Here is a 22,744-nt window from a genome sequence, read left to right on the forward strand (position 1 = left end):
ATTCCAACTATACATATTCAATTTTTATTGTATTTTGATATATTTTGCATGGACTGTACACTGCCCCGAGTCCCTTTTGGGAGAGGGGGCGGTCTAGAAGCATGAATAATAAATAAATAATAAATAAACAGTAGTAACTGTGAGAGGGATCTTGGAGTCCTAGTGGACAACCATTTAAATATGAGCCAGCAGTGTGCAGCAGCTGCTAAAAAAGTCAACACTGTTCTAGGCTACATAAACAGGGATAGAATCAAGATCACGGGAAGTCTTAATACCACTTTATAATGCCTTGGAAAGGCCACACTTGGAATACTGCATTCAGTTTTGGTCACCACAATGTGGAAAAGATGTGGAGACTCTAGAAAGAGTGCAGAGAAGAGCAACCAAGATGATTAGGGGACTAGAGGCTAAAACATATGAGGAATGGTTTCAGGAACTGGGTATGTCTAGTTTAATGAAAAGAAGGACTAGGGGAGACATGATAGCAGTGTTCCAATATCTCAGGGGTTGCCACAAAGAAGAGGGAGTCAAACTATTCCCCAAAGCACCTGAGGGCAGAACAAAAAGCAATGGGTGGAAACTAATTAAGGAGAGAAGAAACTTAGAACTGAGGAGAAATTTCCTGACAGTTAGAACAATTAATCAGTGGAATGGCTTGCCTCCAGAAGTTGTGAATGCCCCAATACTGGAAGTCTTTACGAAGATGTTGGATAGCCATTTGTCTGAAATGATATAGGGTTTCCTGCCTAGGCAGGGGGTTGGACTACAAGACCTCCAAGGTCCCTTCCAACTCTGCTATTGTATTGTATTGTATTGTATTGTATTGTATTGTATTGTATTGTATTGTATTGTATTGTATTGTATTGTATTGTATTGTATTGTAAGTCTAAGAGGATAATAGGAATAATGTTTGGAAAGTGACTTGGTTTATTCTTCTCTAACAAGATGTCAGCCTCTGTTTCGTTATTTGTTTTCGGCTGCCATTGAAACGGGGAGGGGGGGCTGGTATTTGGGACGGGAAGTTTTAGTACAGGAGAGATTGTAAAAAGGGAGTTTTGGTCTCACTGTCTACTGCGCATGCTGGAGATTAGTGCTTGGTTTTGGTCAAGGCCAACCGTCCTGCATGCCAACCTGATGATGCTCCTTGAAGATGGAACTCACATGACACCTAAAGGATTTACAGATTGGACAGTGGGATGAGGGTTACCAGGGGGAGGGGATGGGTCACATATTGATATGTATGATTTTGCGCGCTTTTGCCTTAGATCTTGCTTTGCTTAGCTGCTATCTTTTCATAACCAGTAAAAGTACTCTTAATTCTGCAAAATGGAGTTAAGTGGTTTCTTTCTTGGTTGCTGAGGGAGGCTGGCTTGACATTAAGCAAGATCTCACTTTCGCACTCATCCCGGACCTAACACCTTCCGAGGGGAGTGTAAATAAAACCAAAACCTTCAAAGGAATGTCTTACCCAGGCAGCGACCAGGGGGACGACATGGGGGCAGCTGCATCCTCGTGTCCCTTGGAGACGGAGCAGATGGCGGATCTGAATTTGGAGGAACGATCCATCTGCCCCAGGTGGTCGTTGGGAGTGGGACAGAAGTATGGCCCTGAGGAAATTCCGGCTGGAGTTACCACAAGGCGACATCGGCGGCCAGCAGCTGTTTGGCAGGACGCCGGCGAGGAGAATCTTATGATGTCCCAGGCTATGAAACTCTTTCAAGAGGCTTGGGAGAGGCGACCGTTACGCGAGATCGGTCCCGAAAGAGAAGCTGATCTCCCAGACCTAGAGGAGAGAACTGCAGAAGCCCTGTTCCGCCCAAGGGAGGCCCTGGGGGCAGACAGTGGAGCTCCTCAGGTTGGGGAAGCCCCAGCAGCAGCAGCCGCGAGAGCCCTTCCAAGAGCAGGAGGGGCCCCCTCAGACGCCAGATGGCAAAAGTTCCTCTGCTTGATGTGAAATTTGTAGGTGACCCAAAGGAACTAGAATTTTTCCTGGTCCAAGTCTGGAATTTCATGCAACAGTTCAGAGAGGATCTCCCCACAGAAGAAGCCAAGGTAAGAGTTGTTACCATGGCGCTGGAGAACAAGGCAGCGGTATGGATGGTTGCCCTGCTGAGAGACTATAATAGGTTTATGGCCGCCCAGAGGAAACGCTTTGATGACCCGCTCATGGAGCAGAAGGCCAGAACCAGAATGAAAACCCTTACCCAGGGGAAGAACCCAGTGGCTGATTACATACAAGAGTTTCGTGAGTTCTCCGTTTATATGTGGGGTTGGATGGAAGAAGCTTTAATGGACAGTTTTATGGATGGCTTAAACAAAGATATATACCAAAACTGTGTAAACAGCCCCCCCCCCCCCGGTAACTTGTAACGCTGGTACGAATTGGCAGCAGACATGGAGATCAATCTAGTCAGAGACAAGTACCATGAAGACAGTGAGAAAGAGAAAGCTACCCCTCCCAACCCCTCCAAAGGAACTCTGAAAGGAGGAAAAAGTTGGTCTACAAGCAAGCCCCGGTCTACCACCTGCTTCCGTTGCGGAAAGGAGGGGCACCGGGCAGCAAATTGCTGCTCCAAGATTGGCCCAAAGCCCTCTGCCAAGGAGGAGACAAAGCCAGACAAACAACCTGGGAAGAGAAGGGATGCCGCCATGAAAGGGGTGGAACCTGTTGCGCAATTCCCTCCCATCCCAAGAGAAGAAGAACCATCCTCCTCATCGGGGGAAAGTGAAACCGAATCCAATGACTACCATCTGGTAACTCCCCGATCGGGCCCCATGACCATCCCAGTAGAACTGAAAGTGCCCTCTACTGGTGCCCAAGAAAAAATGCTGGCCCTTTTAGACTCAGGATGCACACGTTGCATTGTTAGCCCGGAAGTGGTGGAAAAAATGGGCTTGAAACTGAGAACTTTGAAAGTCGCCATTGCTTTTTGCCAGCTAGATGGGTCTCTAGCTGGGGGGGGAGGGTCCTGCCCATTTTGCGGCTGAACCTATAGACATGTGGATGGGAGATCACGAGGAAACATTACGTTTCATTGTGGCACCGGGGATGGACCGGCCTCTCATACTGGGCTTACCCTGCTTACGTAAATTGAACCCACACATCAACTGGAAGAAAGGGTGGTTGCGGATCCGATCCACTAAACCCCCTGAGGGAGAAGGGAGGGTTTCCAATATTACCAACGCTGAACCTAACCTAGCGGCCGCAGTGCAGGAAAAAATTGAGGGAAAATCCCAAAGGAATATTGGGACCTAAAGGATGTTTTCAGTGAAAAATCCTCTGATCAATTACCCCCTCACCGCGCGACGGATTCCAGCATTGAGATCCTCCCAGGAGTAAAACTTCCAAAACCCCAGATTTACTCAATGACCCCACGCGAAATGGAGGAATTACGGAAGTTTATTGACAAAAATTTGAAAGGGGGGTTTATTGAACCTGCTAGGCCACGTGTGGCCGCCCCTGTGTTGTTTAGAGAAAAGAAAGATGGCTCCTTTCATCTCTGTGTTAACTACAAGAATCTTAATAGTGTGCGTGTGGAAAATGTATACCCCCTCCCTCTGATGAAGGATATGTTGGCCCAATTGGGTAAAGGGAAGATCTTCACGAAATTGGACCTAAGAGAGGCCTACTACAGAGTCAGAATCAAAGAGGGAGATGAATGGAAAACTGCTTTCAACTGCCCACTCGGGTGTTTTCAATTCAGAGTACTCCCATTTGGCCTACAGGGGGCACCAGCTGTTTTCATGCAATTAATAAATGAAGTTTTACATGAACACCTGTACAAGGGTGTGATGGTCTACCTTGACGATATCCTTATCTACACGGAAACACGTGATGAACACGTGACTTTAGTACGATCAGTACTCAAGAAACTCCGGGCCGCAGAACTTTATGCCAAATTGTCTAAATGTGAATTTCATCAACAGAAAATTGATTACTTGGGCTACCGCATCTCCCACAACAACATCGAGATGGACCCAGCGAAAGTCCAGGCTGTAACTGAATGGGCACCTTTTCACACCCGCAAACAATTACAAAGTTTTTTGGGATTTGCAAATTTTTATCGTCAATTTATCCCCTCGTTCGCCAGCATTGCTCTTCCCATTACAAATCTCCTAAAGTCAAAAGGGGAGGCCAAGCCTATACTGGGTAAGCCTTTGATTTGGACTATGGAGTGTCAAGCTGCTTTCGAGAAATTAAAGTGACTCTTTGCAGCTGAACCAGTTTTGAAACACCCAGATATAGAGGCTCCATTTGTCGTTCAAGCTGATGCCAGTGATGTGGCGGTGGGGACAGTATTACTTCAAACGAACACTGGTGGAAAATTGCAGCCATGCGCTTACACCTCTCACAAACTGACAAGAGACGGAGAGACGATGGGCTATATGGGAAAAGGAAGCTTTTGCGGTCAGGTGGGCTTTGATGACCTGGCGACATTTCCTAGAAGGGGTGAAACACCCTTTTGAAGTGTGGACTGATCATAAAACTTTGGAAGCATTGAAGACCCCACGTAAGCTTTCTCTTAAACAGGTGCATTGGGCGCAACATTTCAACCATTTCAACTTTACCCTCAAGTACATTCCGGGGGTGTGTGTGAGAACTTCATGGCTGATGCTTTGTCTAGGGTTCCCCAATAGAACAGCTCTAAGCTGAGCATAGTTCACCCAGTCATCCCAGCAAAAAGTCTAGCTGCCTCAGTGATTACTAGAAGCCAAGGCATTTCGAATTTAGAGGTCATGATGGATCTCATGTGCAAACTCAAGGAGGGCCTTGGGTCCGATGACTGGTTCAAGGAACATTCAAATGAATGCACTATGAAGGATGGACTGGCTTGGGTAGGGGCTAAATTATATGTTCCTGCTGACCTGAAAACTATTGTTCTTGAACAGGCCCACGATTCAAGAATGGCAGGCCATTTTGGATTTGTAAAGACTTTACATCTGGTTAAGAGACAATTTTGGTGGCCTTCGTTGAAAAAAGACATTGAGTCCTACATAGCCAGTTGTCCCGTTTGTGCTGCCGCAAAGCGCCCACCGGGAAAACCGCAGGGCCTTCTCCAAGGTGTGGCCCTCCCTGAGGCCCCATGGAAGGAGATATCGATGGACTTCATTGTCGAATTGCCAGAGAGTCTAGGAAATACCGTGATTTGGGTAATTACTGACCTGTTTTCCAAACAAGTTCATTTTGTACCCTGTTCCAAAATCCCATCAGCTAAGTCGTTAGCTAGGTTGTTCATTTCACATGTATACCGGTTACATGGAGTACCTGAATGCATAATTTCGGATAGGGGGGTCCAGTTCACCTCCCTCTTCTGGAAGGAGTTTCTGAAGCTAATTGGCTCTGCCCAGGGCCTAAGCTCCGCCCACCATCCTCAGACTAACGGGGCTTGTGAACGGACTAATTCTGTTTTGGAACAGTACCTCTGGTGTTTCATCAATTATCAACAAGATAACTGGGCTGAACTGTTACCACATGCTGAGGTGGCATACAACAACTCTGTGCACAGCAGTACTGGCTTGACCCCTTTTAGAGTTGTGTTTGGACAGGACTTTGTACCAATTCCTTAGTTGCCTCGAGAAAAACCGCAAATTTTGTCCCTCTCCGAGTGGAGTGACCAGCTTCACCAAATTTGGCCCATGACGCGCAAGGCGTTGGAGGCTGCTCATCGGGTGTACAAGAAACAGGTTGACAAAAAGAGGGTGAAACAACGGGAATACAAAGTAGGAGAGCGAGTGTTTTTGTCCACCAAGTTTCTACAAACCACCCAGAAATCAAAGAAACTGGGGCCGAAGTATGTCAGTCCTTTCCCTATTGTGAAAATCATTAATCCTGTTTCTGTACGATTGGAGTTACCAAAGTATCTTAAGCAGATTTATCCTGTGTTTCATGTAAACCTGTTGAAACCAGAGCACACTTCTTCTTTTCGTGCACCCCTACCTGCACACCCTGCCCCTCTTCTTATTGAGGGAGAGCAACACTTTGAGATTAAGGAAAGCTTGGACTCCAGGAAACATAGGAATCGAATTCAATATCTGGTATCCTGGAAGCATTTCCCCCCCTCCCAGGCTGAGTGCGTTGATAAATCTCATGTTAGAGCTCCTAGACTCTTACAGAAGTTCTACGCTAAGTAACCTGATAAGCCCTGATCATATTTGAATCATACATGTCTTATGCTGTCTTTTCTATTGTTTTATTTTCTTGCAGGGATGACTTCTTTTCCTGAAGGAGGGCCGGATGTCAGCCCCTGTTTCGCTATTTGCATTCGGCTGCCATTGAAATGGGGGGGGGGCTGGTATTTGGGAGGGGAAGTTTTAGTACAGGAGAGATTGTAAAAAGGGAGTTTTGGTCTCACCGTCTACTGCGCATGCTGGAGATTAGTGCTTGGTGTCGGTCAAGGCCAACCGTCCTGCATGCCAACCTGATGATGCTCCTTGAAGATGGAACTCACATGACACCTAAGGGATTTACAGATTGGACAGTGGGATGAGGGTTACCAGGGGGAGGGGGTTGGTCACATATTGATATGTATGATTTTGCGCGCTTTTGCCTCAGATCTTGGTTTGCTTAGCTGCTATCTTTTCATAACCAGTAAAAGTACTCTTAATTCTGTAAAATGGAGTTAAGTGGTTTCTGTCTTGGTTGCTGAGGGAGGCCGGCTTGACACAAGAATAGCTGTTAAATAGAGCTGCAACCTTGAAAAAGTTATCTATAGAGATTCTCAGTCATCCAGGTCATGGTTCAACATAGGCACAACATAGGAGAAGAAACCCATCTGGATAAAAGTCAGCAGTCCATCTGCATTTAAAAGACAAAGGCTGCTCTTTTGAAGACAGCAAAGCCCACATTTTGGACAGATTTGCTGGTTTGAAAGAGGGGTCAAAGAGGCCATCTATGTCAAAATTGAACAGCCCTCTCTCAACAGAGGGGGGGGGGATATGACATAATCTATCTCCAGTCTACAACACAGTCATTTCAACAGTTCCAAAGAAAGCTCCACATCCATTTGCACTACTCAGGTAACTCTGACAACACAGATAAACCTCCAGGTGGCCTCAACGATTGGCTAAAAGAATGCAAATGACCAGCTGTCTGCAAGGAGTATAAATCCTTCCATTTCCTACCATCCAGTCAGAGCTGAAGAAGCTTCTTGGATGAGAAGCAAAACATCTTCAAAGAAAAACGAGAAAGTCTAGTTGCCTCTTGAAAAACACTTTTGGGACGTGAAAAAGATACTTTAATTAGCAGTAGAAAGTTACTTTGCTTGTGCGAGTGTTGAAATAGTTCCTCTGAACCATTTTCAGAAGCACACACAGTTTTTTAGTGCAGAGGTTTCATTGTATACATTTTTGCAATGCTTATGTTCGGAAGAGATTACTTTACTTTTAGTATCGTATATGGCTCACATGTTGGCTGCATTTGTTTGGAGGCCAAATTTGGAAAATAACATTTTAATTTTTTATTTATTAGGCTTAAGCCTTTGGATATCGAGTTTATGAAACACCTGCATGAAAAAGTGAATATAATTCCACTTATTGCCAAGGCTGACACACTCACACCTGAAGAATGCCAACAGTTTAAAAAACAGGTAAATTTCTACCTCAAACTCAGTCTATCCACCAAGGCTCGATAATTATAATACTCAGGTGAGAATTAAATGTCCTGAGAAAAATGCAATTGAAGTTACTAATTTGGATGCTAGCCCCAGAAACTTTATAGAAATCCATGCACATCTCCTAGAAAACAAATCTCATGGATCATATCTAGATGGGATTGAAACTTTGACAATCAGAAAACAGTTCCCTTTAATGGAATGCAGCCTCACTCCAGAAATCAGGTTATAATGAATAAAAAATGCTTTGATCAGGATTGTATATAGTTAAAGAGGGCATATAATAAAGTGTACAGAAAAAGTAAAAACTCTCCTTCTGAGGATCAAACTCACTGCCTAAAATGTTTAAAGGCCTGATATAAGGCCCTTCTAAAAGAAAAGTGCGGCATTGAAGGAGTCCTGGCACAAATTAATTCAATCAGGATGAAAGGAATGATGCAGCACTTCAAGCAGCAGGTGGAGCAAAAAATTCCCAAGCATCCTAGCCTTTTCTCATATGGAAGCTGCTTAAACCACAGATCATTTTATTTGCCCTCTTATGCACTTTCACTACCTCTATTGTAGCCATATTTTAAGTATGGCAACTAGAACTGTTGGAGAACAAATGTACTCCAAATATGTATAGATTTCTTTGAATGTATTAAAACGTTGGCATTTTTATTATCAATCACTTTCCCACTGATTCCTAGCACGGAATTTACCTTTTTTGTAGCTGCTGCCCACTCAGTTGGTTTCTTCATTGTGCTAACCACTTTGACCCCAGTATTTTTTTCTTTGTTAGTTGCAAACAAATCACTGTGTATATGTAATTAGGGTTTTTTTTGCCCCATCATGTATCACTTGGCGTGCATTTGCATTTAACTAGTCACGCAGTTTAAAGAGACCATATAGCAACGCCTCAGCGAGCCTCCGCCCCAGGTGGTCGGGCGTATGCAGTCTTTCTCTAACCCATCAGAAAAATATTAAGATCTCCAGTGATCCTTTTATAGGAATTGTGTAGTAGTGTGTCAGAGTAGTTTATTTCTATACAGTGTGAATTGAAATGAGTGAGAGTGGGATGACTCTGGAAAAGAGGAAACTACAGCTTTATCTGAAAAAAGACAAACACATGTAAGCTGGATTTAAAATGAGATTGTAATTATAAAAATTGTATCCATATTCTGACATAAATTTGTGGTGTTCAATTTCAATATATATAAAAATTAATACAGCATACTTTTATTAACATATACAACATTTGTTTCAATTTCTATTAACAATTATGGTTACTTTCAGATAATGAAAGAAATCCAAGAGCACAAAATTAAAATATATGAATTCCCAGAAACTGATGATGAAGAAGAAAATAAGCTGTTTAAAAAATTAAAGGTACAAAAAATATTTAAGCTAAATATTGCAGTTTCGTGACATAGAATTCTGTGTAAATGGGTTTTATTTTAATGCAGGGGTCCTCAACCCCCAACCCCCAGGCCGCAGCCCAGAACTGGGCCGTACAAGCACCGAGCAAGCGCATGAACACACGCAACTCCATTTGCGCGAACGGTGGGTGCACATACTCATGTGGGAAGCTCCATTTGTGCAAGCGGTGGATGCTTGCACAGGAAGCTCCATGTGTGCAAGCAGCAGGTGTGCACACCTGTCGCTTGCATACATGGAGCTGTGCACACACATGCATGCACCCGCTGCTTGCGTGGAACCATCCCCTCTCCCCCCACCCCCAAAACCAGTTCACAAAGCCAGAAAGGTTGGAGACCCCTGTTTTAATGGATTTAGCAATTCCACAAAAGAATGCCCATCAGAGATCTCTCTTATTGGCTTTAGTCAAATAATCAATAAAGTCCTGGTATACAGAAACTATTAAACATTTACACACACAACATAATAGTACCAAATTATTAGGTAACATTTAAATTGATTGTTTAATTTCTAAAAAAAAACACCCACTGAAATAATTTTAGAGGTTAAAAGAAATGTGTTTGCTTTACCTCTATTGTAGAGGCTTTTTGCGGATATTTTCCCTTATTAGTAGCATTATGAGAAATACAATGCTATAAAAGAAAATAATGATGACATTTGGATGCTTTATTTTTGTTTTTGATTTACCATAACAACCTATGTCATCAACACATAGGGCAAAGTGTACTTAATCTTAACAATGGCTAGTGTTTTTTGGCATATAATTTTGCTGCACAAAGCTTCCTTTTTTTAAAGTTTTTTTATTTTTTCATTTTCATAACACATAGCCACATGTATACTATTACATAACCAACATTTTATTATATTAACTGTTTACATCAATTCATCTTACCATCAACTCGCAAAAACAATTATTGGCTCTTCTGCCTTCCCTCTGGAATGAGCTGCCCCCGGAGCTCCGCATAATCCCTGACCTCCGGTCCTTCCGACGCGCCCTAAAAAGTTGTCTTTTCCAGCAAGCCGGCCTGGCCTGTTAATGTTAATTTTAATGTTAATTTATTTTAAATGTATTGTTTCTTTTTTTAAAAAAATCGGTTTGGTCTTTTTGGAAATGGGTTTAATCTTTTTTTTAACTTTTGTGATGTGTGTTTTTAATGTTGTACGCCGCCCTGAGTCCTTTTGGAGAAGGGCGGCATATAAATCCAAATAAACCTAAACCTAAACCATCAACTCACAAAAACAATTATTGGCTCTTCTGCTCTCCATACACCATATTTGTACCTTATCCATCACTTTCTTCTCGCTCTCTCCCCCTCCTCCCTACCTCCTTTCTTCCCTCTGTCGTCCTCTTCTCTACTTCCCCTTCCTCTCTCCTTCTCCTCTCTCCCCTTTCCACTCCTTCTTTCTCTCTTATCCCTCTCTTCTTCCCTTACCTGTCTCCTCTACTTCACACTCTTCATCTCATTTACTTGGTGTATTTCAGCCATTGAGCAAGCTCCATTTTATGTTAATGGTATTTATAATTCCTTTTCACTATACATATTTAATTTTAACATATATCTTTCTTTTTTAAAAGAGAACAAAAAAGAAGTATACATATATAGTAATTGTATTTTTAAACACCCCACCCCCCCAGCCTATTTTTGGGCGAGATGTAGACCTGGTTACAATTCCCAGCTATTCTCATCATTATGTTTATATAATTATACATCCTTACACGCCCCAGATTTGTGATTCTGTCTTTGTAATCTCAATAATTTCTCATTGTACATATATTTCATGTTCCCTCTCCATTTTTCCATATCTTGGCTTAGGATACCCTTAATTGTCTTTAAATAACAATCCTTACTGTTCAATGTTCATTACAATTCCCTTAATCTACTGTATAGAATAACAAGCAGTACACATCTCACTTTGTTCATCATCTTAGGAGTTCTATATGTATCCATGTTTCATATATTTTAACCCATACTTAATTGTCCTTCCATTGTCATATTCAATCAATTAGCAACTCCGTTTAATTATCATGTATAAAAGTGAAAAACAGGAGCTGTCTTAATCTTTTGTTCTTCCTTAATGTCCAGTTCCAAAATTGCAGTTAGTTATACAGTACTTATTTCAAAGTTCTGGTCCACCTTAAATTTAGCTAATTCAGCTAATGTAAAAAGGAAGAGAAGTGGGAGCCATCTTGATCTTTGCAGAGAGAAAAAACTTTGTATTTTCCCAGTTCTTGATTTTATTATTTTTTCCCTTGTTACCTTCCACCTCTCGTTGGTTATAGTTGCTCAAAATATATTAATTGGAACAAACTTGCATACAGCCAAATTCCGGTATGTTTCTCTTCGCCTCCTGCTTTTCCAAGTTCTGATTTATGGCAATTGGTTAATTAAATCTTCCTGTTCAGGGTTTGCATTCCATTCGCTGCAGAGGCAAGATTAGGTTATCAGTGAGAAAATAGTGCTTTTTTCTTGATTTTGTTCCCTTGTTACATTCCACCTCTCATTAATTGGAGTTGCTTAAGATATGCTAGTTAGAAGAAATTCGAATGGAGCAAATCTCCTTGGTATGTTTGATTTTCATCTCACCTGCCTAGTCTCTTTAAAAACACAATCTTTTCAAATACAAAACCAAATTTAGAGTTTGTATTTGAGAGGGTTTTCACTTCTCTACTTTCTCCTTTTCTTTCCAGATTTCTGTCCACACGCGTGTCAAGCAAATGGCTCTTTTGGGGCTAGTGGTTCAACCCTCTATTTTTCCCCTTCTTTCTTTCTTTTTGCCAAAATCCAAATCTGTCCATTAATATTATTTATACTCTCAAGGTTCTTTGCCTTTTCCAAGTTGTGATTTATGACTGTGGGTTAATTAGATCTTCTTACTGGGCTTTCATCTCATCCTGGAAGCTCCTGCTCAGTTGCTTTGGCTGGAAGCCATCTTCTTGTGCAGCCATGTTGCCATGCTGCCGCCCCGACTCTGATTCAGAGAGCAAATCTCCGACCTACGAGGGACCTGTTGCACTCCCTCTGGGTCTGATGAGACGCGTCCAGCTGGAGAACTTCTGGCTGAATCAACAATGGTTAGTTGAAGCAGGGGGAAAATTCATATTTTCAACCTGATGGATATTTTGTAATGATACTTCTGATTTTTTAAACATTTAATATTTTAAAATGAGAGGCTATAGTACCCTCCTGTGGTAGATATGTTGCAGTGTCATGTAGTGGGATGATAATAACTTCTCAAAAATCCCAAAGGTGCTTTTTCAAAAGTCAACTTGACTTTCTTTGTTTTTCCTTGAAGACGTTTTGCTTCTCATCTAAGAAGCAAGCACCTTTGGAAAATCCATGACCTGGATGACTGAGAATCTGCATAGACAAACTTCCCAAAATGTTATTTCTTATCCAAGCAATTTCCCATTCATTCAACCATCAGTGCACTCATTTTTTTACTTGATTCTAAATTGGGGTTTGTGTGTGTGTGTGTGTGTGTGTGTGTGCGTGTGTGTGTGTGATTTTTCATGAAGTATACTGGTTGTAAAAACATTTCAATTCCATTATTATTCAATTAGATTATTCAGTTCTGAGGAATGTCAGTGGAAAATCATTGTGTGAAAATTTAGGACAGCCTAAAATTAAACAAAGAAATTGAACATTTAACCTTCAATTCCATCAGCACATGACTAATTTTGAACAGAAAACTTCCTTAGGTCTGTTACCAAATGATGTTCTGCTTTAGAGCTGTAGTCCTTGTATATGCTTTTAAAAAAATCTCCTTTGACAGTCATTTCATTGTGGTCTCAGAGCAGTACAAATCTTATTAATGCTAAAATAATAGAATGACTTAGAATAAGATATTTTAAAAATCCTTTATTATTGGATATATTGAAGATGATATAATGAATTATTATAATATAAATGGTTACATATCTAAAATACCTTGTTTAAAATGGAGAAACAATAGTGATAATCTGTTCTGTCCCGTGATTCCAATGACTATGCAGACACAGGCTTCGCTGTCTGCCACAACTAATTACATAGATAAAGCCACCCCTTGGCTAGGAGCCTAGAAAGCTATCTTCAAGAACCAAGATTAAACTTACGGAATGCTTTCTCAACGGCTAGTAAAATGGACTGTTGTTTCCTGCAAAGATTCCCCTCCCATCGCTCCACCTATAAACTCTTTGGGAGGGGCCACACCCTTAGCCAGCTGTCCTTGCTTCTATGACGTCGTCTCCACAGCAGTTCCTTTCTCTTCTCAGCTCTACGTACACGTACATCAGGGACAACCTCCCTCTGTTCCTCCTCACTGCTCCCTGACTCAGATGCCACCTGGTGTCCAACAGGCCTCTCTAGTTCCTGCTCTGACTCCAAACACCCCCCAGAGTCTTCCTCATCCTCCAGAGCAGTCCCATAATGGTCTGAGCTGTCAGAGTCCACCAACAGCTCAGCCGGCTGCTGCTGGGCCACAACACTATCCCTCACCGCAGGGCCCTTCCCCCGGGTCTGACGCTCAGGGTGTGGCTTAGCTGGGAATTGTTCATGGAAGGCCTGTACCAAAGCAGGTGCGTGCACGGAGGTCGCATCCTCCCAGGTAACATCCTTCGGCTCTCGGCCTTACCATTCCACCAGGTATTGGAACCGTCCTTTCAGCCATCGGGAATCCCGAATCCTGGCAACTTCATACTCGGCCGGCGCCTCATCGTCATGGGGTTCTGGCTGGGGATGATCAGGTTGGCGAAGAGGACAAGCCGGCCATTCAGGAACAAGAAGAAGATGAAAGACTGGATGGACTCGCATCGAACGTGGCAAAGTCAGGCGATAGGCGACCGGATTGATGACTGCTTCAACAGGAAACGGGCCAAGGTAACGGTGGTCTAACATGTTGACCGGCCTATTTGGCGGAAGGTGTCTAGTGGACAGCCACACTTGATCGCCCACAGTCAACACCGGTGTCGAGCACCGAGACCTGTCTGCGACTCTCTTATAGTCCTCCTTGGCTTTATCCAGATATCGCCACACTACATGAAGTTCCGACAGGAAGTCCTCAGCTGCGGGGACCGGTGAGTCGATGGGTGTGAGGGGAAAGAACCGAGGATGATACCCCACATTGGCCAAGAAGGGCATCGTCTACGTGGATGTGTGCTGTGAGTTATTGAACGCAAACTCCGCTATTGCCAGGTAGTCCGACCAATCATTTTGCTGTTGGTTCACAAAACAGCGCAAGTACTGTTCCAAGATCCCGATCACTTTCTCCATCCCTCCGTCGGTTTTGGGATGGTGCGCTGAGGACAAGCAGATCTTGACATCCAAGGCTGTCATCAGCCCTTTCCAAAACTGGGCTGTGAATTGCGTTCCTCTGTCCGACACAACCCTGTCAGGTAGGCCGTGCAGCCTGAAAACATGTTGAATAAACATGCGGGGGGTGAGGTGGGCTGTTGGTAATCTCCGACACGGGATAAAATGCGCCATCTTCGTCAGCATGTCTACCACCATGAACACCGTGGTAAATCCAGAAGACGGAGCCAAGTCTGTCAGGAAGTCCATAGAAATGCCCCCCCAGGGTCTCTCCGGGGTCGGCAATGGCTGAAGCAGCCCTGGAGGGGCTCCTGTCACTGACGTCGCCTGCCGACACCATATACAAGACGTGATGTAAAATTGTACGTCATGTCGCAATCAAGACCACCAGAAGGTACAAGAGACCAGGTTCAAGGTCTTGAAGAGACCAAAGTACCCCGCCGCAGGATTATCATGGCACTGGGATAGAATAAGTCCCCGAAGGGGGCCCGCTGGCACATAGAGTCTGTCCCGGTACCGCAAAAGTTCATCGGTGAATGTCCATGGGGAGGCAGGCCCCGCCTCTGCCTTCCGTTGTTCCACCCAATCGTCATGCCGCTGCGCTTCCCGTATCTGGAGCCGTAAGTCCACAGGCTCGTGAATTGCGGAGAAGGACTGTACGGGCAAAATGGTCCATGGTGGAATCGGGTCTTTGGTACATGAATACTCGAGTTTCCTTGATAGGGCATCTGCCCTTTGGTTGTGCGCACTGGGGATGTACATCACGCGTAAATTGAACCGTGCAAAGAAAAGAGACCACCGGATCTGGCGCTGGTTCAATTTCCGCACGGTCTTCAAAAATTCCAAATTCCTATGGTCCTTTCGGACTTCAATCTGATGCCTGGCCCCCTCTAGATGATGCCTCCAAGCCTCAAACGCCACCTTAATAGCTAGTAACTCCTTCTCCCAAATGGTTTAATTGGGCTCGGAAGAATTGAGTTTCCGCGAGTAATAAGCGCAAGGGAAAAGGGTACCGCCGGAGGCATGAGCCTGAAGTAACACCACTCCCACAGTGATATTGGATGCATCCGCCTCCACTACAAACGGACGGTGGGGGTCAGGATGCTTCAAAATGGGCTCTTTCAGGAAGGCCTGCTTCAAGGCCTGGAATGCTTGGTGCTCAGCCCCCCCCCCCTTGAAACGGAACGTTTTTCTGCAGGAGCCGAGTGAGGGGCACAGTCAGGGAAGTCGCTGGACATCCTTCACTGTCCAAGGAGGTTGCCAACTACACAAAGACTCCACCTTGCCCGGCTCTATCGCAATGCCTTCGGGAGAGATACGATGTCCCAGGAACTCAATGGTGGACTGCCAAAACTGGCACTTCTCCAGTTTCGCATACAAGTGATTCTCACGGAGCCATTGTAGGACCAGGCGTAGGTGCTGCCGATGGCTCTCCCGGAAGGATGAGTAAATCAAGATAAATGACAACAAACTGGTCCAAAACGTCCTGGAAGATGTCGTTCATAAAATGTTGGAAGACGGCAGGGGCATTGGTCAGCCCAAAAGGCATGACCGTGTACTCAAAATGTCCGTACCTGGTGCCGAATGCCATCTTCCATTCATCCCCGGGTCGGATCCGGACAAGATTGTAGGCTCCACAGAGATCCAATTTGGTGAACACCTTAGCTTCTCTGAGCCGCTCCAACAGTTCAGGAATAAGGGGCAGAGGATATCGATTGCGCACCGTGATAGCATTGATCATACGATAGTCACAACAGAGTCTCAAATCTCTGGTCTTCTTTTTGACGAACAAGACCGGGGCAGACAATGGCGAAGATGAAGGTCTGATAAAACCCCGAGCGAGGTTTTTGTCCAAAAAGTCCCGCAATGTGGCCAACTCCAGGTCTGACATCGAATACAAACAACCAACGGAGCGGCGCATCCGGAATCAAATTGATGGGACAATCATATGGTCGGTGCGGTGGCAATTGGTCTGCTTCTTGTTCACTGAACACGTCAGCAAAATCTGCTATGTCGGAAGGCAAGGACACCCCAGGTGGACTCAGCAGCTGGCCTGCACAGACATGACGGCTGTGATCCACACATTGCAAGGCTGGAAAGGTGACAAGGTTCTGGGACCAGTAGATCTGTGGGTCATGCGCCCGAAGCCAAGCCAAGCCCAAGACCACGGGGAAATGCAGGGCAGAGGTAACTTAGAACTGGATGGCTTCCTCATGAGCCCCGATGACCAGGCGCAAGGGTTGCATGGCGGACTTGATAGGCCCAGACATAAGCACCTGGCCGTCAATGGTCTCCACAAGCATAGGAGGATCTACTGGACACAGAGGGACCACATACTTGGTCACAAACGCCTCATCCATGAAGTTCGTGGTAGCCCTGGAGTCGACGAGAGCATGCGCCGGAATCCCCTGCGGACTACTGGACAGGACTATTCGGGATGCCAGGATCTGGTGTCGGGGAGGCCCGCAAGTCACTGTCTCTGAACATGGCTCTGAATTGATGTGCGCCTGACCCAAGGTCTCCCTTAGATCGGGCTTGGGGGCCTTTACCGACAAATTGTTCTGGGTCTGGGGTGTAGTTCCCGTAGCTGACACCCCTCGTCTCTTCTTTGGGCAAAAGACTGCCATATGGCCAGGTTCCCCACAATAAAAACACAACCCCCTAAGCACCGTCTGTCTTTCTCTGTTATCGACGAGCGGGGTTTGGCTGTAGAGTTGGAGTCTCACGCATGGCCAGAACCACCCTGTTCTCCTGGGACGTGCGGCAAATTCCCCGCCTCTGCAACCGAGCATCAATCCAGAGACACAGATGGACCAACACATTGAAATTCGGTGGCCTATCCACACGCACCAGCTCATCCTGCAGGAGCCTAGAAAGTTATCTTCAAGAACCCAAGATAAAACTTACAGAATGCTTCCGCAGCGGCTCGTATAATGGATTGTTGTTTCCTGCAAAGATTCCCCTCCTGTCGCTCCACCTATAAACTCTTTGGGAGGGGCCACACCCTTAACCAGCTGTCCTTACTTCCTTCTATGGCGTCTTCTCCACAGCTGTTCCTTTCTCTTCTCAGCTCTACGTACAGGCACATCAGGGACAACCTCCCTCTGTTCCTCCTCACTGCTCCCTGACTCAGATGCCACCTGGTGTCCAACAGGCCTCTCTAGTTCCTGCTCTGACTCCAAACACCCTCCAGAGTCTTCCTCATCCTCCAGAGCAGTCCCATAATGGTCTGAGCTGTCAGAGTGTGGGAATGAGAGGTAAGGCTTACATACAGACATGCGTAGAAACTACCATGGTCTCAGTGGCTGTTTATCTTGGAAGCCTACAAGCTCACATAATTAGCAGAACCAGATGCTGGAATAAAGGAAAGGTGATGCACAGTTTCTTATCTATTAGCTCATTAATTCACCAGAGCAAAGGCATGAGGTAACCTTGGCCTGAATAGTAGTAATAGTCTTGATTCTCTAGGGAAGATTTGGGGGAGTAAAACCGAAAGTAATGTGTTGTTGCTCTGTGCTTTGTTTGTAAAAACTTTATAAAAGCTAAATAAACTCTGCGAAAGGCAGACAGATATTTTGGACACAAACTGCGTGATGGATTTCTGAAACCTACATCTGGTGCTGAAACCCGGGACCTCTCGCACCCTTCAGGATCAAAGACACCCTTCGGGGGAGCAACAGCCAACATAATTACCTCCCGTCTGGAACAGACCCCAGAGCGCGCTTCGTCCTACGGGATCCCACAGAGGTAAATATGGGTTGCAATCTGTCTCACCAGCAGCAAAAACATGTTCAAGAACTTAAATTCTTGTTACAGAAGTCAGGTGTTACCACACCTGAGGCAGACATAAGGAAGCTAGTTGGTGAGATAGGGAAACATTGTTTTTGGTACCCTGAAAGGGGAACGCTTCGTTTATGTGACTGGGAAAAGATAGGGCAAACTTTACATCTTGAACCCAGAGCCCCAGTAAAGACATCACAACTATGGTTTCAGTGCCGTCATGCAGTGGAAAAATTTGGCTCTAAGGTTTTGGCAAAACAACAATTGACCACAGAGCCTCCACCTAATTGTGAGCAAGTAAAATTTTTTCCCCCAAAATCATCTTTAGTTGGACTTTCAGCTCCTGACGGAGAGGTTAATTCTTCTGCTTCTCCTGTGCGCTGCTTGGGGAATCCAAGCATGGTTAACTTTGTCCATTAGCCTAGAGACTGAGTTATGCAAATTAGATGACCGTGCCTCCTCTGCCTGGAATACTCAGTTTTTTAACTCAGTCCAGCCTGAAGAGACGCAATTCCAAATCTCTCTAGACTGATAGATAAGGTACTTACATGTTTGGATTCCTCTAAGCCTGGATTTAGTTTAATTTAATTTAATTTAGTTTAAAACCTTGGGAAAAGTAAACGAGGCGTGCATTCTGCAGCCAGCTCGAGCCGCTCGTCATGTGGATTTGCCGGCAAGCTCCACTCGGCAGGAAAATGCCGCTGACTCTTCCGGGTACTTTAGAGGCTGGTTCACCGCCTTTCTAGCCGCATCGTTGCGCCCTGGGGTCGGTTCGCCGCTCCGCGCCGCATTTTTTCCGGGAGCGATCCACTTTGCGAAGTGGGATCTTTCTCCCGAAGACATTGCCTTCGTGCCTGGTGATTGAGGCTGGTTCCGCTTTTGTTTCAGAGCGCTGCAGCCCAGGCGCAGTTTAAAACTCCCGCTTAAATGTCGGGCGCCATTTTAGCCTAATTTCTTGCCGCGTTTTTGCAAAGGGGAAGGAAGGCGGGGCCTCCCTTCCCGCCCAATTACTGACGCTACGTCAACTGCTCTCTCCAATTTCTCGCACTTGCCTGGTTCGCTCGGCTAGAGATACATCGTTGCAGCTGCTTCTTAGTACTGCTACTTGCCTTCGTTAAGGTCTTTTGTGAGGAGATTGAGCTTTTCGTTTCATTCGAAATTAGTATGGCAGAATCCACTAATTCTGGAGGTATTGTAAACACCACTAATGTGGCCCGCTCGGAATCCGAGGCTGAAGTTCCCTCCAGGGTGGGTAGGGCCGCAACCAGGGCCTCCACCCATGCTTCCCGAGCCTCCTCAGCAGCCCCGGACAGGGTCCAAAGGCGCAGGGACAGAACCAGGGCACCATCCAGAGCCCCCAGGGTGGCCAATCCTTCGCCTCCGGTGCTAACCCCTCAGGGTCCCACACCGCGTTCCCCCCCGGTTTCACCTGGCAATCGAGGATGGTCTCCGGACCTCCCCTTACCACAGGCCCCAACTTCCGAGGAGGGAGACTTAGAAGGCCAGTCTTTCCCGATTTTGCCAGCACAGGGCGTGGCTTCGGCCCAGCCCATGGCTGGGCCTTCTGCAACCTTCACGCCCACGGCTGCAGGCCTCAGGCCTACGGAGGGCCAGGAAATGGGCCTTCACCCAGATTTTTATCAAATGATATCTGATGCCATTTCGAGGGGCGTGGATGCAGAGTTACAGCGTAGATCCAACACCCCCAGAGTTTCTTTAGCGCCTAGGGATGTTTCCACTTCCCAGGCCCAGCCCTCCTCACCTTTACCCTCTGAATATAGTGAGGAATCAGCCTTGATGGAGGAAGGTGAGGTGTTAGATATTGAATTATCCGATGATGAGGGCATTCCAGTGGACCAACCCTCCTCAGGATTATTTCGCCCAACCTTGTTTAAGTCTTTATTATTTAAGGCCAAGGCTACCACTAACATGGGTGGTTCCACCACCCAGGATAGCACCGCTGTAGGATTGGATGCCACGGAGCGCCTGTTTGCAGAGCAGGTTTCGGAACAGGAAGCTATTCCCTTTCCCAAGCTCTTTAGTGATGTTATTCAGAAACAGTGGGCGCAGCCCACCGCTGTAGCCCCCCCTAGCAACGGGGACAAGAAATTATACATTTCCACTCCGGAATTGGAAAAGATTCTCCAATTCCCTTCTGTGGATGCTCCCATTGCGGCCCTGGCCTCCCCAGCACTCATTCCTTCGGAGATTTCTGAGGGATTGAAGGCTGAGGACCGCAAGGCCGAAATGGTCATACGTAAGACACATCAAGCAGCGGCCTGGGCCTTACATGCCGCCTCTGCGGCGTCTTTCTTTAACCGTACATCTTTGGTCTGGCTCAGGCAACTACAGGCTAGGCTTGCCCCTGAAGACATGAGACTTCACCCGGACGTCACAAAATTGATGGCGGCTCTGGAATATTCTGCGGATGCCACTCTTAATGCGGCCAAGTTCGCTTCCCGAGCCGTAGTGTCTAATGTAGCCTCTCGTCGCCTGTTGTGACTTCGCCATTGGCAGGCGGACGTACGTTCAAAATGGCGTTTGGCTTCCACGCCCTTCAAGGGTGAGGCCCTGTTCGGTTCCGTTCTTGACCCTATTCTTATCGAGACTAGGGACAAGCGCAAAGTCCTTCCTTCTGCCACCAGACGCAATGATAGGAGACAGCAACCATATAATAGACGCCAAAACTTCAGGGCTGGGGACTCGGGGTTCACCACCACTCCTTACGTTCCCCAATATAACCGGAGTAACCAAGCTCAGGATAGGGGCCAGGACCGCTTCGGTTCTAGGGATAGGAGTCGCCAGCAGTCCCAACCACAGGCTCAGACTAGGCGGCCATTTCGAGGGGGCGGAAACCGGTCCTTTCGCAGGTACCGGTGACTCCCAAGGGGAGGGGGCCATAGGCGCTTGGCTTCTGGCCTACGCTCATCAATGGGCGGAGACCACATCCGACGCCTGGGCCCTTCAAGTAGTGAGGCAGGGCCTCACTCTAGAGTTTCTGTCCCTCCCACCAAGACGCTTCATCCGTTGCCCGGTACCCAGGTGTCAAGAAAAAAGGCGCCTGATGAACAAAGAGATTCAACACCTCCTGTCCATCGAGGCTATAGAGCAGGTTCCAAAAGGGCAGGAGGGGCTAGGATTTTATTCAATCTTATTCCTAGTTCCCAAAAGCTCAGGAGGATGGCGGGCCATCCTGGATTTAAAGCGGCTCAATCTCTTCATAAAATACCAAAAATTCAAGATGCAGTCCCTCAGGAGCATCTTAGCATCCATACGCCGCGGCGACCTGATGACATCGGTCGATATAAAGGAAGCATACCTCCATGTTCCGATACATCAGGCCCACAGGAGGTTTCTACGCTTCCACTATGCAGGCCGTCATTTCCAATATCGGGCCCTGCCTTTTGGCCTATCATCGGCCCCTCGCACGTTTACCAAGCTCCTCGCAGTTGTGGCAGCTTCGCTTCGCACAGTGCCCATACGGGTCAACTGTTATCTAGACGACATCCTACTTCTGTCTTCGACGCGTGCCCAGGCGATAAGGGACTTGGAGGTCACGATGGACGCTCTGCGCCGCCACGGGTTTGTCCTGAACCTCGCCAAGAGCCACCTACGACCAACCACGTCGTTGCTTCACCTGGGCACGATCATCAACTCCAGGACGTGCGAAGTGTTCCTGTCCCAAGACAGACGGCAGAGCATCTGCGCTCTGGTGAGTCGAATATCATCTCAAAGACTCATTCCCTTGGCCATCCTCTCCCAGTTACTCGGGAAGATGATATCATGCATCGATGTGGTTCCCTGGGCCCGATTCCACTCTCTCCCTCTCCAGTGGTTCCTGCTCCCCTTCCAGAGGGCTCACACAAGCCACACCCAGATCAAGGTGCGTCTACCACCCAAGCCACTCCGATCCCTCCGGTGGTGGGCTTCTTCCAAACTCCTCAGGGGGAGCCCGTTCAAGGAGCCGGATCCAGGTGACAACAGATGCCAGTCTGTATGGCTGGGGAGCCCATGTACTGGATCGGGTAGCGCAGGGCCGATGGTCCAGCCAGGAAATCAACAACAGCATCAACTGGCTGGAACTACGGGCCATCCAGTTAGCCCTACTGGAGTTCAGGGACATTGTGTCACACAACCACATTCTAGTTCTGACGGACAATGTGGCCTCCAAGGCCCACATAAATCGCCAGGGGGGCACCCGCTCCAAGGCCCTAATGCTGGAGGCGGAGAAGTTACATCACTGGGAGGAAGCCAGACTGCTGTCACTGAAGGCGGAGCATATTTCGGGCGACTCCAACACGCAGGCGGATTGGTTGAGCCAAGCAACGGTCGACCAAGCGGAATGGCAGCTGCATCCCTCCCTCTTCCGGGAGCTAACTCACCGGTTCGGCACACCGCAGGTGGATCTTTTTGCCCAGCCTTGCAATGCTCAGACAGCCAGATATTTCACCCGGTTCCGGACTCAGGGGGCGGAGGGCACGGATGCTCTACGCAGCCCCTGGCCGCCCTGCCTACTGTACGCTTTTCCGCCGCTACCGATTCTCCCTCTGGTCATCCAGAAAATAATTTCGGAACAGGCAGAGGTTCTCCTAGTGGCGCCAATGTGGCCTCGACGTCCCTGGTACGCCGACCTCGTCCACCTGTCCATCA

The 22,744-nt window shown here is 46.6% G+C and overlaps 1 protein-coding gene across 1 annotated transcript in view; it reads left to right on the forward strand.

The window, feature by feature from the left end:
• LOC309400789 (septin-7-like) overlaps positions 1 to 22,744 on the forward strand; it is a 309,583-nt gene that overhangs the window by 124,430 nt on the left and 162,409 nt on the right. The window contains exons 5-6 of the mRNA XM_081969451.1: positions 7,469 to 7,586; positions 8,886 to 8,978. Coding sequence (XP_081825577.1) covers positions 7,469 to 7,586; positions 8,886 to 8,978 — 211 coding nt within the window. The remainder of the gene's footprint in view (positions 1 to 7,468; positions 7,587 to 8,885; positions 8,979 to 22,744) is intronic.

This window comes from Natrix helvetica (assembly GCF_964273705.1).
Source record: "Natrix helvetica genome assembly, chromosome: W".
In the NCBI taxonomy this organism is placed as follows: domain Eukaryota; kingdom Metazoa; phylum Chordata; class Lepidosauria; order Squamata; family Natricidae; genus Natrix; species Natrix helvetica.